The sequence below is a fragment of the Megalops cyprinoides genome, chromosome 11, assembly GCF_013368585.1.
Source record: "Megalops cyprinoides isolate fMegCyp1 chromosome 11, fMegCyp1.pri, whole genome shotgun sequence".
NCBI lineage: Eukaryota > Metazoa > Chordata > Actinopteri > Elopiformes > Megalopidae > Megalops > Megalops cyprinoides.
Window position 1 is genome coordinate 34,535,025 of NC_050593.1, and position 14,958 is coordinate 34,549,982.

General features: G+C 45.2%; 1 protein-coding gene across 1 annotated transcript; it reads right to left on the reverse strand.

The window, feature by feature from the left end:
• Positions 1-661: 661 nt before the first annotated feature.
• LOC118785403 (WAS/WASL-interacting protein family member 1-like) lies at positions 662-5,073 on the reverse strand. The gene is made up of 7 exons (XM_036540017.1): positions 5,003-5,073; positions 4,332-4,461; positions 3,634-3,807; positions 2,776-3,471; positions 2,027-2,242; positions 1,039-1,152; positions 662-944 (listed from the first exon to the last, which is right to left on the reverse strand). Exons 1-7 carry the CDS (start codon positions 5,054-5,056, stop codon positions 892-894), a joined length of 1,437 nt encoding a protein of 478 aa, XP_036395910.1. The 5' UTR covers positions 5,057-5,073; the 3' UTR covers positions 662-891.
• Positions 5,074-14,958: the final 9,885 nt, after the last annotated feature.

The window sequence follows — 14,958 nt, forward strand, 5'->3', positions numbered from 1 at the left end:
TACAAATCACACTGTAAGATAGGATGCACACGAGATTTTACATGATCACGGAACACAAACTTAAAGCACAGTAATATCGTATGTCCAAAACATTCACCAATCATTTCAAACAGCTGAAAAAAACTCTCAAAACCAATCGCTAAATTGGTTGTGAAGAATTTCACTGTCTTTTACCTTCTCCTTTTGCTATCACCATTACTAGCTCTTTCTTCAGAGAAAGTAAAATCATACAATATTCCATTTTCATCTCAAAATATGGTTGAATAACTACACACAGACACTTTATTTATTTATTCTTTTTTAAACTTGGGCCTTCTCCACCAGGGAGAATGAACAGCCTTATATCAGAAAAGGCGCTGAATTATAAGGTAAAAAAACAGGACTTATTTCAATTATTATAGTTGCAGTGCTTGTACTAAACTACTCAGCGCATCAAAAGCCAGGGCTTATAACAGAAGGATGAAAAACAGAAATATCTTTGCACCATTAGTGCCACCGGTTTTGACAAAGGTACACGGAATTTAATACCACATCCTAAAATCCTGATTATCATCCACGAAGCTCCCTCATAATTTTCTGTAGAAGCTAAGATTACAATCTCAAGATCCAAATACGTAAAAAAATGATGAAAAGTCAAAAATCGCATCACAGCGGAGCACCCACATGTCCTTTACGTTTGTATGCAGTTCAGTTTCGGTGGCTACTTCTTTTAACGCACTGTTGAATAGGTGAAGTGGTTGAGAATTCCAGCATCTCCTTTAGCCATGGGAAGCAGGCCATGTTCTCTACTGATTCCCTACAGAGCAAGAGGAAGTGAGGGAGGAAGCAGCAGGCTCGGTCTTTGATAGGGCTGGAGGCGGGGCTGCAGGTTAGTGGGCCAGAATGCCCCCTTCACCTGGGGATGGGGGGCAGCGGAGGCACCCCCCTGTCCTTTTTACCTGGACCTGGAGGAACAAACAAAAAAAAGCAGTCAGACTCTGCAGAGCGGACAGGATGTTAAACCTGCCAGGTGCAGGAGGAAGAGGAACACTCCCTCACCTCTGAGCTCAGTCTTGCCGGTTTTACTGGGGTACGTCTTCTGGAATGGGACGTAGGGTTCTGGTGGGGGCAGATCCGACAGGGGGTGGAAGGGGAACCTGACCTCCCACTCATCTGTGACACACACACATACACACACACCTGTGTGAAGCTCCACCCACTGACAGGTTTAACTCTGCACGTTTCAATCCTGTACATTCATTACTTTCCAGTAGATATCAAACCACCAGAGAAGTGGACATCTTTGAAACTGGATTTCATATTAGTTATATCTATATCAACATGAACATTCTTCTTCTATTCATTTGCAAAAGAATCAATATTCCTTCCATGGTGCTACAAATAATAAAATGAGAGGGCATCTTCTCATTCTGTCAATCGCAGCAATATTGCTACCATTTGTAGCATTTTTAGACCACATTCGTCTACATTGTTCCACTGTCTAAAATGCAGGTAAATTCTATATAATCGTGTAATCACATTACAAGGAGTGACAGCACGTATGTAGGTACTTGAAACAGATCCCCAGATTGATCAATACCACGCATGCACTCAGGGCTGCTGTGTGAAAAGCTCTGATTTAACGTATTATTCTGAGGCAGTGTGGTGTATTGGTAAGCAACAGGGCATGTACCCAAAAGGTTGCTGGTTCAATTCCCCACTGGGGCACTGCTGCTGTACTCTTGGGCAAGGTGCTTAACCCACAATTGCTTCAGTAAATATCCAGCAGTGTAAATGGATAACATGTAAGAATTGTAACCTATGTAAGTCACTGTGGATAAGAGCGTCTGCTAAATGACAGTGTAATGTAATGTAACATTATGGCTGCTCTGTAGCCACATTAGAAATACATTTTTCAAGGCACCCTTACTTACTTACTGATTTTCTGTATGCATTTTCAGGCATATCTACTTCTTGTTATAACGTGTCAGGATTTGAAAGTGTAAAGGTTGTAGCAGTTCCTGTGCATGGCTGCTTGCTCTCATACCCATGGTGTTGCCGTGGGAATTCTGGCATTCGTTTCCCATTAGTGGAGGAGGATGGGGTGAGGGACCTCCACCACAGGTCCTGTCAGGTGGGAGGGGCGGTCTGTGTCCTCCTCGGGGGGAATCTGCTCCAGGAGGGCCAGGTGATGACCTCACACACCCTTCTGTCCTGCCCAGGGGAGGTGGAGGAGGAAGAAGTGGAGGAGGAGGTGGAGGACCTTGGGAAACATTGAAAAATCATCACAGAGTTATTGTCGTGAGATCAGTAAGCTAGGAAGCCCTGTGGCATATTGGTAAGGAGCAGGGCTTGTAACTGAAAGGTTGCTGGTTCGATTCCCTGCTGGGGCACTGCTGCTGTATCCTTGGGCCTTGGGCAAGGCATCTAAGATCCAGAATCCAGAACTGCCTCAGTAAATATCCAGCTGTATAAATGGATAAACTATAACCTACTTAAGCTGTTCTGGATAAGAGCATCAACCAAGCAGCTAATGTAAGGCAATGTAAATACAATGCTTTCTATCTGTTGAATGGTGACTGATTTGCACTCAAAGTTAACAAAACTTTAAGTCACTCTGGATGAAGCATCTGCTAAATGACAATAATGTCATGTAATGTTTTAACGCATGTATGAAGCAAATATGTACGAGATCATTGTATATCCTACGCGTACTGCTGTTCTGAATGAGTGATGGGCAGCAATGACAGCTCCTTATGGACAGCTCTGAGCACTGACCAATCAGCATCCTCCTACCTTTGCAGTCGAGCGGGCTCCTGCCAGGAGGGGGCGGTCTCTCGCTGGGAGGTGGTGGCAGGGGGCCGGAGTGGCCTGACGGGGGTGCAGGGGAGTTTAGGGACTGGTTCCTGTCAGGTAGCCTGGGGGTCTGTCCATTGCTGCGGGGGGTGGGAGGCAGTGGGGGAGGGCCGGGTCTGCTGGGGGGCAGGGGTGGAGCACAGCTGGGGGGAGGCCGGGACCCTGGGGAGCTCAGGGGCTTGCTCTGGGCTGGCGGGGGCGGAGGGGGCCCATCTGAGGGCCTGGGCGGGGCCGCGGGGAGAGGGGGGCGGCTGCTGGGGGCGGAGGGTCCGGGGATAGACGGGGGGCGGCTGAAAGGGGGGGCCCCTGGTGGAGCAGGTAGGCCTGAGCGCCCTCCAGGAAGGCTGGGGGGTGGTGGAGGAGACGGGGCGGAGTTTGGGGGTCGGCTAGGTGGGGGGGCTCTGTTCTGAGGGCCACTCTGGCCTGGCCGTGGGGTACCGGGCAAAGGAGGTGGCCCCCCTGCCATCTGAGGGCGTGGGGGGGTTACCCGGAGTTTTGGTGGGTCAGGTGCAGGGCTCTGTGGCACAGGGGGTGCTGCTGGGAGCCGTGGCGGGATCCCACTGCTGCCACCAATGGGTCTGGCTCCTGGGGACCTTCCTCCCGGGGGCAACATGGGCGTTCGGCCACCTCCAGAATCTGAAGGGAAAGAGAGCGAGCCAGGGGGGTACTCTCCAAAATAACACACAGGTTAAGGCTGTTAATGGCTGTTTTTTGTAACCGACAGCTGGATGCTAAGACTTGAATGCTGTTTCCTGTAAAAAAGCCGTTTTTATTCATTTTGATTTGTTTTTTTCTTACCGTTACCATCTCTATTCCCTGCAGATTTGAGCTTGGGCATGCCACCTTGGAAGAGCCCGCCCAGACCCCCTGGAGCTCCCCCCCCAAACCCCCCACCAGCGGCCCCTCCTCCTCCTCCTCCTCCTCCTCCTCCTACTCCTCCTCCGCCTCCACCTCCTCCTCCACCTTTGGGCTCTGTAAAACAACATAAACACATCTTCAACTGGAGCTTAAGGGTTTTCCCAGCAATCAATCCTTATACACTTTAAATGGCCATCCTGTTGAATTTTTTATCAGTCCAGTCAAAACCATTAATATGAGAAAGTGAAGAAGTCACGACACCTCCACAGAAAGAATAAAAACTAAAAGTGTAAAATAACAGAACTTTAAGGAAGGAAGACAGTAAGACAAATAAAACTCAACACCTTTAGTGTTCTTGTGCTGGAATTACTGTAGCCCTTAGGGACAAACAGTACTGCAACAGAATGCATTTGCATATTAAATAGAGAGACATTCATTTCCACAGTAAGAGTTCTGGCAGAATGTATAAACTTCAGTTCTGTGCTTTGCTGTGTACACACTGTCTGAATGCTGTGGACCAGCTCGACAGACTGTGCACAGTGAGAGAAAGCGCCTAGCCTAGAGTACACTCAGCTGATCCTGATATGGAGAACATTTAGAGTTTATCAATCAAGGCAAATATAGCAAAGTTTACTCACTGTCCAGTACTGGGGCACTTCTGTCGTTGGTCACAGTCTTCTTGAGCCGTGAGCCTTTGCATATGTCTGACAAAAGTGCATTCCGTCCATGCTGTTCAGATTTGTTCAGGGCTGGCTTTTCTGTGTTTGCCTAAAATGAAGTTAAGAAGCATAGTAATTTGTTAAAAAAAGAACACAGACATAGCCTCCATCTCCCACTAGGTGTCACTGTAGAGCTGTGTAAGTAATGGACACCGCCATAATGGGTATTCAACGGCACCTCACACTCTCTGCGCTGCATATAAGAGACAAATACGAAATAAAGAACAATCCACTCTCATGGTGAACGAAAAATAAAACAATACAAGAAGTAAAAATTTACATATTCCAACATTTCAACAGAACAGATTTTTAAATCCTGAAGTCCTACGATGGGACTTCCAGTTGACCATTGATTACCTGGTCATAAATGTATTTGGTGGACTAATGTTGGACATAAAACACTTAACATTCAGGGACCTGAAGAACGCATACAAGTTAAAAAACATTACTAATTCAATGACAGGAACAAAGGTGAGGGAACTTTCCACTCAAGAATAAGCAGCTGGGTCAAATTAAGGAGCAGCATTGTAGTATGTAAGGCAAACGTAACATTATGTTAACATAATGTTAAAGGGAAGACATTTTTTTACCACAGAAAATGTAGGGGGAGGGGGAGGGGCAGGTGGGGGTGGGGGAACAGGCATTCTCTCCCCTCAGTGCTTCAACTTCCACGTCTTTCTTCTGATGCCCTGAAACAAAACACAATCACTCCTGGGGACTACAACACACACACACACACACACACACACACACACACACACACACACACACACACACACACAACCACACACACACACACACACACAACCACACACACACACACACACTCACAACCACACACACACACACACACACACACACACACACACACACACACAACCACACACACACACACACACACTCACAACCACACACACACACACACAACCACACACACACACACACACACACACACACACACACACTCTCTCACACACACACACACACACACACACACAACCACACACACTCACACACTCTCTCTCACACACACACACACACACACACACACACACAAACACACACACACACACACTCTCACACACACACACACACACACACACACACACACACACACACACACAACCACAGATGCACAGAAACATATGTGTGCATCATTCCTGACGGGTAACAGACATACACCCGTTGCTTATACTGATTGTTCCAGGCACAGAGAAAACATGGACAGCCATTAAAACACATGGAGCTCAACAGCAACAGGCACAAACACACACTATGAATAAGAGGCGGACCGCTTTTGAGCATTCACACCGCATTCATAATCATTTCAGATTCAGTTCAATGCAGATTCAGCTCAACTGCAGTCATTTCCACAATAGATTCTGATCCTTCCCATAAAGCACTTTATGGCCAAACAGCTTCATAGACATTGAGTTGTGGATGTACTGTGTGTGTTGACCACCATGCCCATAAACAGTGTAATCCAGTAAAAGATATGAACCGTTCTCATCATTCAGTTTGGCAATGAACCCCTTCCATCTTAACTGTAACTTCCTCCCCTATTCTTTTCAAATGGTTGTTGCGAAAGAAAAAACTCTTTATTGTATTACATGACCTCAACAGCTAATCAGAATGCTTTGCCTACACATGCTTTCAGTGATCTGAAAAAAAGGCGATTGGTGAGGAGGTACACACTGCTGACATACGCGGGTTTGCATGAAGAACGTTAGCATTAACATATCTGAGGCCGCTGGCTTCCTGTGAGACTGGTCAACAGGAGGATCTGTGTCCTCAAACAAACCTGCTGTCTCTGAGGCCTCTCAACCACCTCTCTGCAGCTGAGGTAACCCAGGCCACAGACAACACACATGTGGTCACTAAAACGGTGCTCCTTCGAAGGCAAGCGGGAGATTCACCCTCATTCGTGCCCTTGCTCACAGTACTGACGCAGACACATTTAAGCACGAGAGCTGACATTTGACAGAGAGGGATCTGAGTCCCAGTGAATGACATCATCAGGGCCCCTCCCCACACAGCTGTGCCTTCCTGCAGCCGCGCCCCAGGGCGTGAGGCTCCTCCGAGCTCTGTCCGTTTCAGCTCCGACTTCCCACAATCTGCAAGAAGTGAATCTACAGCACGCAGAGCACAGAAACCGAGTAAAATAAAGACTTTAGCAGTAGCATGCGGTCAGGGCTACTACAGTATCCAGTACTGCAATGTGCTGCACACAGAATCACAAACTTCGACTTAATAATCACCATTATCCATAAATTTATTTCAAGGACTTTTCAAGGACTATCCTCTCTGCTTAGATCCTGATATTTTGTGCAAAGTTGCATGCAAAGGCATTCCTGGCTACATCAGATCACAAATCACTTCAAGAACAAAGCAGGTAAGGGTTTCACATCTGAGCAAAAACATTCTTCGACTTTTGAAAATCCATGACAGTGTGGATCGTATCAAGCTGCCAGTTTCCTCTGATATGACAGTCCCCTCCCTTTCTAATCCCATATGATTACATTCCCTTTTTCCTGGAAGTGGTCACAAAAGTAGAGATAGACAGCCTTCTCTTCATCATCATCATCATCACCGTCATTTAGCAGATTCTCTTATCCAGAGCAACTTACAGAGGTTATACTTTTATCCATTCATACACAGCTGGATACTTACTGAGGCTATTGTGGGTTAAGCACCTTGCTCAAGGGTACAACAGCAGTGCCCCAGCAGGGAATCGAACCAGCAACCTTTCGGTTACGAGCTCTGCTTCTTCCTACCACGCTATACCACCGCCTCATAATGAGATAACTTTGATGATCACAGTTTGACCTATGTGACCGACCTGTCTGGCTGTCTGTCATTGCTGTCATCGCAGTCCTCAGCTCAGAGGCCTAGCAAACATGCAAACACAGATCACCATGCTGTCATAATCTGCCACAGGCAAACCCGCCGATAGCTAACCATTGCTAACAATAGCCCCCTTAGCAGAACAACCAGAGACAGAGCTCTGCAGTGATGGAGCAGGGCACTCTGTCATTTAAGTTCTTCCCTTTGTTTGCGTCTTTGCTCTGTCATTGAGTTGCCATGCCTTTTGGTTTGTGTGTGTGTGTGTGTGCTCGTGTGTGTGCGTGTGTGTATACTCTTGCCCAAGCCTGTTTGCATTTTGAGAGTCTTAAGTAATAACAGCTTTAGCTTTGAACCTGATCTCCCGTGTTTTGAGTCATCTCTGCATTTGGGTTCACCTTGCTCCTTGTCACAAACACAGGTATAAACAAGAACTAATCAACACGGGTGTAAGACATTAACTTAATGAGACTTAGAGAACACAGGAAGTTAAGTCGCCATCGGATGGCCAACCCGCCACATTCTACAGCCCGCCACAGCTACATTCTAGACACACTCACACCACTGGTAACAGGTCCCCTACCTGCGTAGGCCTTGCAGTGACTGCCTGGGGAGGGACGCTTATGCAAACCTTTCTCAGTGGCGGCCTTCTACAAAGCCTGCACTGAAATCTTCCTCACAGGAAACCAGAGCTACAGCAGCCCTCCAAATTCACCCCGCTAAAACGCACGAGAAGCTTGTGCCCAAAGAGCTCCTTAATTTTCCTGAGGCAAGTCGGTCTACAGGTGTAGGACAGGCCCCAGGGTGCTGGATTTTGGATTAAGGGTTTTGAAAGAAGTATGCCGATGCTGCCATCCTGATGGAGGTCTTTAAGATGCCGCCTTAGAGACACAGGACTGCATACGCACTCTCAAAATGTCCGCTCTTTCATCTTCCTTCCTCTTACTCCCCGGGCCGATGTGGCCCGATAAGTCCAGCAGAACAACAACCCAGCACTTAAAAGCTAAACCCTAAACGCCTCATCATTCCACACAATGCCAAAAGTGCATTCCTGTGAATGAGAACAGCCCGTAAGTGCACACACAGAGATCTCCAGCAAAAATCTCAAACATACATCATCAGCTTGTCATCGTGAAACCACTGCACTGCGGTGAGGTACTAATCTGCACTGATGACCTACCCACAATGCCTGGCGTTCCCATAGTGCTCAGAGCTCTGGATACTCTCTCCAACATCTCTCCAGTCCCGATGAGATCAGGGGCAATAAGTGACCACTGGTACTGAGGCCCTGCAGATACATTCAGAGTTCATCTGCTTTTACTTTACCTCTGTGCAGTCCCTCCCTGACAGCCACCAATCCAAAGGAAGCAACACGCACAAAACCAACAGGTATTAGGTCTATTTCTCTTTAATTAAACAAATATCAGGTGAGCACAAGTTAACTCGTGGTAGGGCTTGAATGGTGTTGTGCTCACACTCACTGGTCTGGGAGTGCTGTTAGCCTGGGCTGACACTGTTGCTCATTCAGCTTGAATGGATACCCTTCTGTTCTCTTGTGCTGGAAGTCGCTCTAGATTAGAGCATTAATTTAATTAATGCAAATTATATATATATATATATAAATTCCAAAAGCATCAGTCCTATGTTCAATACAAGAGACGAATGTCAAAGGCACATGTCCACCCTTACAGCCACTTGGCTATGGAGGAAGGCAGAGGGTGGATCCACCCCAGAGAGTCCAGAAAGATCACAGTGTTCTAGCCACCTCAGCTGCACAGGAAACCCAGCCTCCCTCACCCAGTTCTTCAGTTCATTCACATGCCAGACCACGCTCTGGTTAAGTCTTTTTAAAACTCTAAACGGCCTTTATGGGTCCACTGGCACACACCTATGCTCTCCGAACACCAGGCGTAGGCCTACTGCATACTCCCCTTTCAGTCAATCAGAGCTCAGACGGTACGGTGGCTCTGAGCAGGAGAAGCCTCCTGCTGATGGGCTGATAAAAGCTGTTAATGCACGTTTAAAGATCCCATGGAGTCTGTTTAATACAATGCCTAATGCTCCTCATATACAACAGCAACCACGGGCAATGGGAAATGGCAAATCTATATTTAACAGGGGCAGGAAAAATGAGTGCTGCCTATTTTCCTTCTCAGTCCTACTCCGACGGCTCTGCTAATGTGGGAACCTGCTCTTCTCAGCCTCAGACACTCTCAGGATCCTCTTTGTCGCATCGTTTTGGGTCAGCTCTGTCTGTTATAACAAGGACGCGCCTGCCAGAGCACACATGTGAATTCATATGTGAATTCATATCATCTAACAGTGTGTTACAGTGTGTTACAAACATTTACAACAGGTGCCAAATGGGACAGAAACAGGTAAATAAATAATACAAATAATTTATGCTAATGTATTGTTTCTGTGTAGAAGACGGGAAACACTGAAAGCATCCGTGGAGACCTATCCAGGTCAGCAGGGATGAGGGGGGAGAGACAGAGAGTCTAGCGTAAGAACCAGAATGTATAGATAGGCCTGCCATGTGCAGCGAAGTACAGGCTGTACAAGAAGCTTCAGTCCACAGCTCACCAGCTCACTGCCTGCCAATTACTGCTTTCTCAGTTGAAAAAAAAAAACTTTATTAGCTTTTTCCAAACCCTTAACGAAACTGTCTAGACAGACACAGTCCGACGGTGGTTCACATAACTTGCAGTGACAGAAAACCAGAACACTTCCATACTTTCACAAACCCAGTATGGAATGCATGCTTGAAGAATTAATGGCTCTCGCAAGCACTACAATTTACGAGCAATGAAATCACTGTTCCTAAATTCATTAAAGTAATGGCCAAAAATAGGTTTCATTAAAATACGAATGCCAAAGAGTTGCATTTCTGTCAGCAAATTCGGGGAAGTTCAGGGCGCATTTCAGTAAACAGTGTAACTATTGAGACAGTGATGTCAGACTATTTCACTTCCCCTGAACTTTTTAAATATCAGAACCTCTGCCAAGAGCCTAAACACTGGCTTTTTCTGCATAAAGCTGCACTCCAGCTGACCACTCCCTCCAAACTCTGCACTTGCTGTCCCTTTGTAAAAGTAGAGCATTGCAGCTGGTTAGTAACAGGTTAGGTTACTTTGTTTTAATCTATTTAACACTGGATATAGGAAGAGTGGAGAGTACTCAAGAGTATCAGACACACTTGTTTTCAAAGCTAAGCACACTCACCTGCACACAGCCCCTTTGCTTGGGGGATGAATCACTGCAATATTTCTCAGATGTATTTCACAAGCTTTATAGCCTCTGCCTCACAGCCTATCAGCAGGCAGTGATGTCACAATGTGGGCAGGACCAAACGAGTCCCCTCCCTGCAGATATTGCTCCACGCCTCAACAGAAGTCTTTCCCTGGACCTTTAAAACATACTCACACTTTCCTCAGGTTGGATGCATTGAAACACATTTGTTATTTCAAGTTACTGGCATAATTCAACCGGTTAAAACAATTCACTATTGTGAGAGTACCACAGCATCCTTTAACACAGTGACACTTAGCGTAGCCCATTTTAACACTGTGTCTGAGGTCACACTGTGCCTGCAAACAGCTCCAGGTATTTTTAGATCCAGCACTGGAGCAATGAGATGTGGTGAGCACTCGGGCACTTCCCTTTACTGTGCATGACAGTTACCAGAGAACTTAATGGGTGGGAGTGTGGCATATTGGTAAGGAGCAGGGCTCATAACCGAAAGGTTGCTGGTTCTATTCCCTGCTGCTGTGCTGCAAGGTACTTAACCCAGCATTGCCTCAGTGAATATCCAGCTGTATAAATGGATAACATGTAAGAACTGTAACCTGTGCAAGTTGCTGTGATCAGGTGCTGAGGGAAAGCACAGTGGATACTGGCAGCGCATACCCCAGCAGAATCGCTGCAATGCTGACTATATACACAGGCAGAAAACTCTTGTTCTTGCGTTGGAGCACTATAACACTGGCTGAGGGTCCCTGTGGTTTCTAACTGATGCAATCTGTTTTGTTACTGCGATACACCTTCTCAGCTGAAACCATTCCATTTTAATCTTTATAGTAGTAACTGCTGTTTCAGTTAGGGCTTCACATGATGCTTGTAACCGTAAACAATAAATAACATAGCCACTCTCACACATATATATTCAAACTATCTGCTGGGCGTCTTTGTCTCTGAGAACTCTGCCCATAGAAAGACTAATGCATTCTGCAAACAAGTGCACAGTTAAGTCATTGCTTTGCCCGATTGCTGGGATGTATTTTTCCTGCTCCCTAGAGACATTTCAATAGCAACAGGCAAATGCCAAATAACAGGACTATAGCACCATTACTATCATTAATAAGCTGAGATCGTCCTTCATTTTAAGAGTCTGTTCCAATTCAAATGGAAGTCACATCCACATACGTGACTCCTGGGATTGGGCACTGATTTATAAGTCTAATACAAACGTATCAATCCGTCTATAGACAGACTTTGGGAAAAAAAATCAATGAAAAAATACCGATTTCCGAAGGGAGCATAATTTAACTTTCTTAGCAAGATGGTTAGCTCAATAATACAAGAAGGAGCGCTAGAACCAAATTAGAGCAGTTTAATTCAATCTCCTTTTTCACTTCAGCATTTCAATGACAGGTCAAGTGGGTCAAAGAAGACAAAAGACCATAACTATTAAGAATGCAGCAATGATTGTGAGAGTCTTACCTTTTAGTTTGACCTGCAATTTTCTGTGACATTTGGAAGGAATTAGCAATAAGAGCAAGACCTAAGCTAATCTTGAATACTTTTACTGAAAGTTTAAATGAGAGAATTCTCCTTCTGAACATACGGATGTGGATACAGGCAGTAGATTTGAAGCAGATTGCAGCCTAGTTATGTTTTCCAGCCTAGTTGTGTGAAGGTCTTAGGAGCAGAAATGACATAAACAGACAGCACTGTAAATTATCAGTAAAAGTCATTTGCAAGCAAGTTGGGTAGAACAGTACGTCAGAATGAAAGTGGCAAAATGGTAACATGAAACTGCTGTGCACACGGACAGTTTGCGATTGCCTTCCTTTCACAACTTCAATTAATAAACAATGATGCATCATTCTGAAAGATATATACTACATACTCCTAGATATATACTACTATACATCCATTGTTTAAAAAAAGGACAAACACTTCATGTTTTGAGTCAATATAGTTTGGCTGGTAATAAACAAAATGAGAACAGGTGTCCTGTGGTTGACTTGCTTGACTGAACACCACCTCAATCACAATCACACACCTATGAGCAGCATAATAATAAGTTCCTCTTGACATTCACAAGCCCCATTATTTTACTGTACCAACCTTTCATCCCATAACTCACCGACCCTGTAAGTTCCATCTACAACTTTAAACTAACTGTGAGGAACGATTATGTACAAGAAATGACATTAAGGTAACTGTACACAACAACTAATTGCATTCAGAATAAAATTACATTTATTTTACTTCAGCCATACGCTGAATATGGGCAGGTGCTGACTTTAACTTATGTAAGTCTTGAACATTTAAAAAATGACTTCGGCATAAAACTAGATAAAAAACAGGAACAAGGCCATACAATGGAGGCGTTTAAAATCAAGATCTATATTCCATATTCCTGTTCCCTTTTCCACATTCAGTTAGATTGCTAAATTTGACTTCTTCATATGGTCAGAGTTCAATCCCCACCGCGGTGAAGATCAAAGCGTGAAAAAGCCACACAGCTTCAGCTCCCAGCACAGGAGCCCTGTGGGGGTTTGAAAACACCTTACCAACACAGGATGTTCCCTCGTTCAGGAGTGTTTTTTCCCTGCAAAGAGATTAAGAGAGGCTTTGAGAGGATTGATTTCTGTGCTCATAAACTCCCCTGGCACCGCAATTTGTGTGAGCAGACATTTCCTGTGGTCTACAAAATGAAACGTCACACTTCCTCTCTCCAAGCAGAGAGCCCTGTCAGAGCCCCTCTACCCCCATAACTACTCACTGTCACATGAATGTAAGTCAGCTGCAAAACACTGCCGCTTACTGCGTCTAATTCACTCCCACTTACTGCCATTCACTCTGCTCATAGCTGTGATTTTTCTCATGTGATCTTTTCAGCCTTCCAACAAAACAAAATGCATTCAACAACACATCGACATGCACATGCGCACACACACACACACACACGCACACAAGCACACACACACGCATGCACACATATACACACACACACACACATACGCATACACATACACACACACACACACACACACACACACACACACATTCTACCAACGGTCAGTGTGTAATGAACTTCTGTGTTTCTCACCCACCGAGACTAAGTAAGCTGTCGGGGGACTCTAGCCCCACAACCCACAGAAAGCGAACTGGGACAGGTCATTTCACTACTCTGCTCACTAGCATTCACCACTTCCACTCCTGATGATTTCCAGCTCTTACAGAGACACAGAGAACTGAAATGGGTTTCAATCTGCCCACACACCTCATCAGGATGGTAAAGCTCCACACTCAGACACCAGCTCAGGGCAGGGCTTCAATGGCAACAGTACTCACTTCCAGTTCTACATAGCCTTTAAATCAAATTGCATCAGAATGAGAGGAGAAGCTAACTCCTTCAACCACCAATGAGTAGCGCCCACCTGGGTAAATCGAGGCAAAAATGCTGTGCCTAAACACCCACACATCAGTTGCCATGGAGAAGAAGAGATTTAGTTCCTTAAAATGAAGGACGATTAGAAAGTTATTCATTGATGAGTAGAGCAAACATATACGTTCATGCAACACGGAATATTTGACAGTTCCTTCTGTTCTTTGTCATCATCTGGACTGAACTGCAGCGTTAAGCATGTGTGGGAAATCTCTATGTCTGAGAAGCACTTGCTGCACCTGCACCATATAATGATGGGTGTGTACAAACCACTACCAAGCAGAACATGTCAAGGGATTTAATATGATACCAAGACTGTGTCTGGGTCATGTGCTGGACAAAAATCAGTTCCCTTGAGGTTAACACAGTTTTACTTCTGTTTATTTTTTCAAAATTCGTAAGCAAGTCTAGCTCACTCATTTCACATGTTCTCTCAGTTACAGTAATTATTTGCTTTGCAGACACACTAATCCTCTTACCTCCCTCACATTTAAAATATCATCAAATTACACATCTGGATCTTTTCTAAAGCAACTTCTATCAGTCATCTTGTTTCAGGGCTGGTGGACTCCAACACCTCCAATCCCGCGATACAATCCCAGCTTTTTACAGCAAAGGAACGGTTCCCAGCTCGTGAGTCACATGACCCTCTGTACTGACATTCAGCAGAGTGCACACCTGGGTCACCTGCATGGGGGTTGCTGTGCTGACAAAGCGTTGTCTCGTTTGAGTTAAGTACGTTACCAGCCGCAGACACCATGCAGACATAAATTAATCAATCACATTATAGTTTGCACACATGGAAAACCATGACATGAACATAACCACAGGAAGAAAAAACAAAAAAAAAAAAATCATCAATGGATTGTTTGTAAAGCGCGAGCAAATGGATGCTAATATTTTAAAGAAATGGTGTGGGGGAAAAACGTTCCCTTAATGCTATGACGGAATATGTTCCAGTTCCGCAGGTTGCTTTCAAAAGTCGTCTGACATACCATATTTAACCTAAACATCCAGTGAATATAC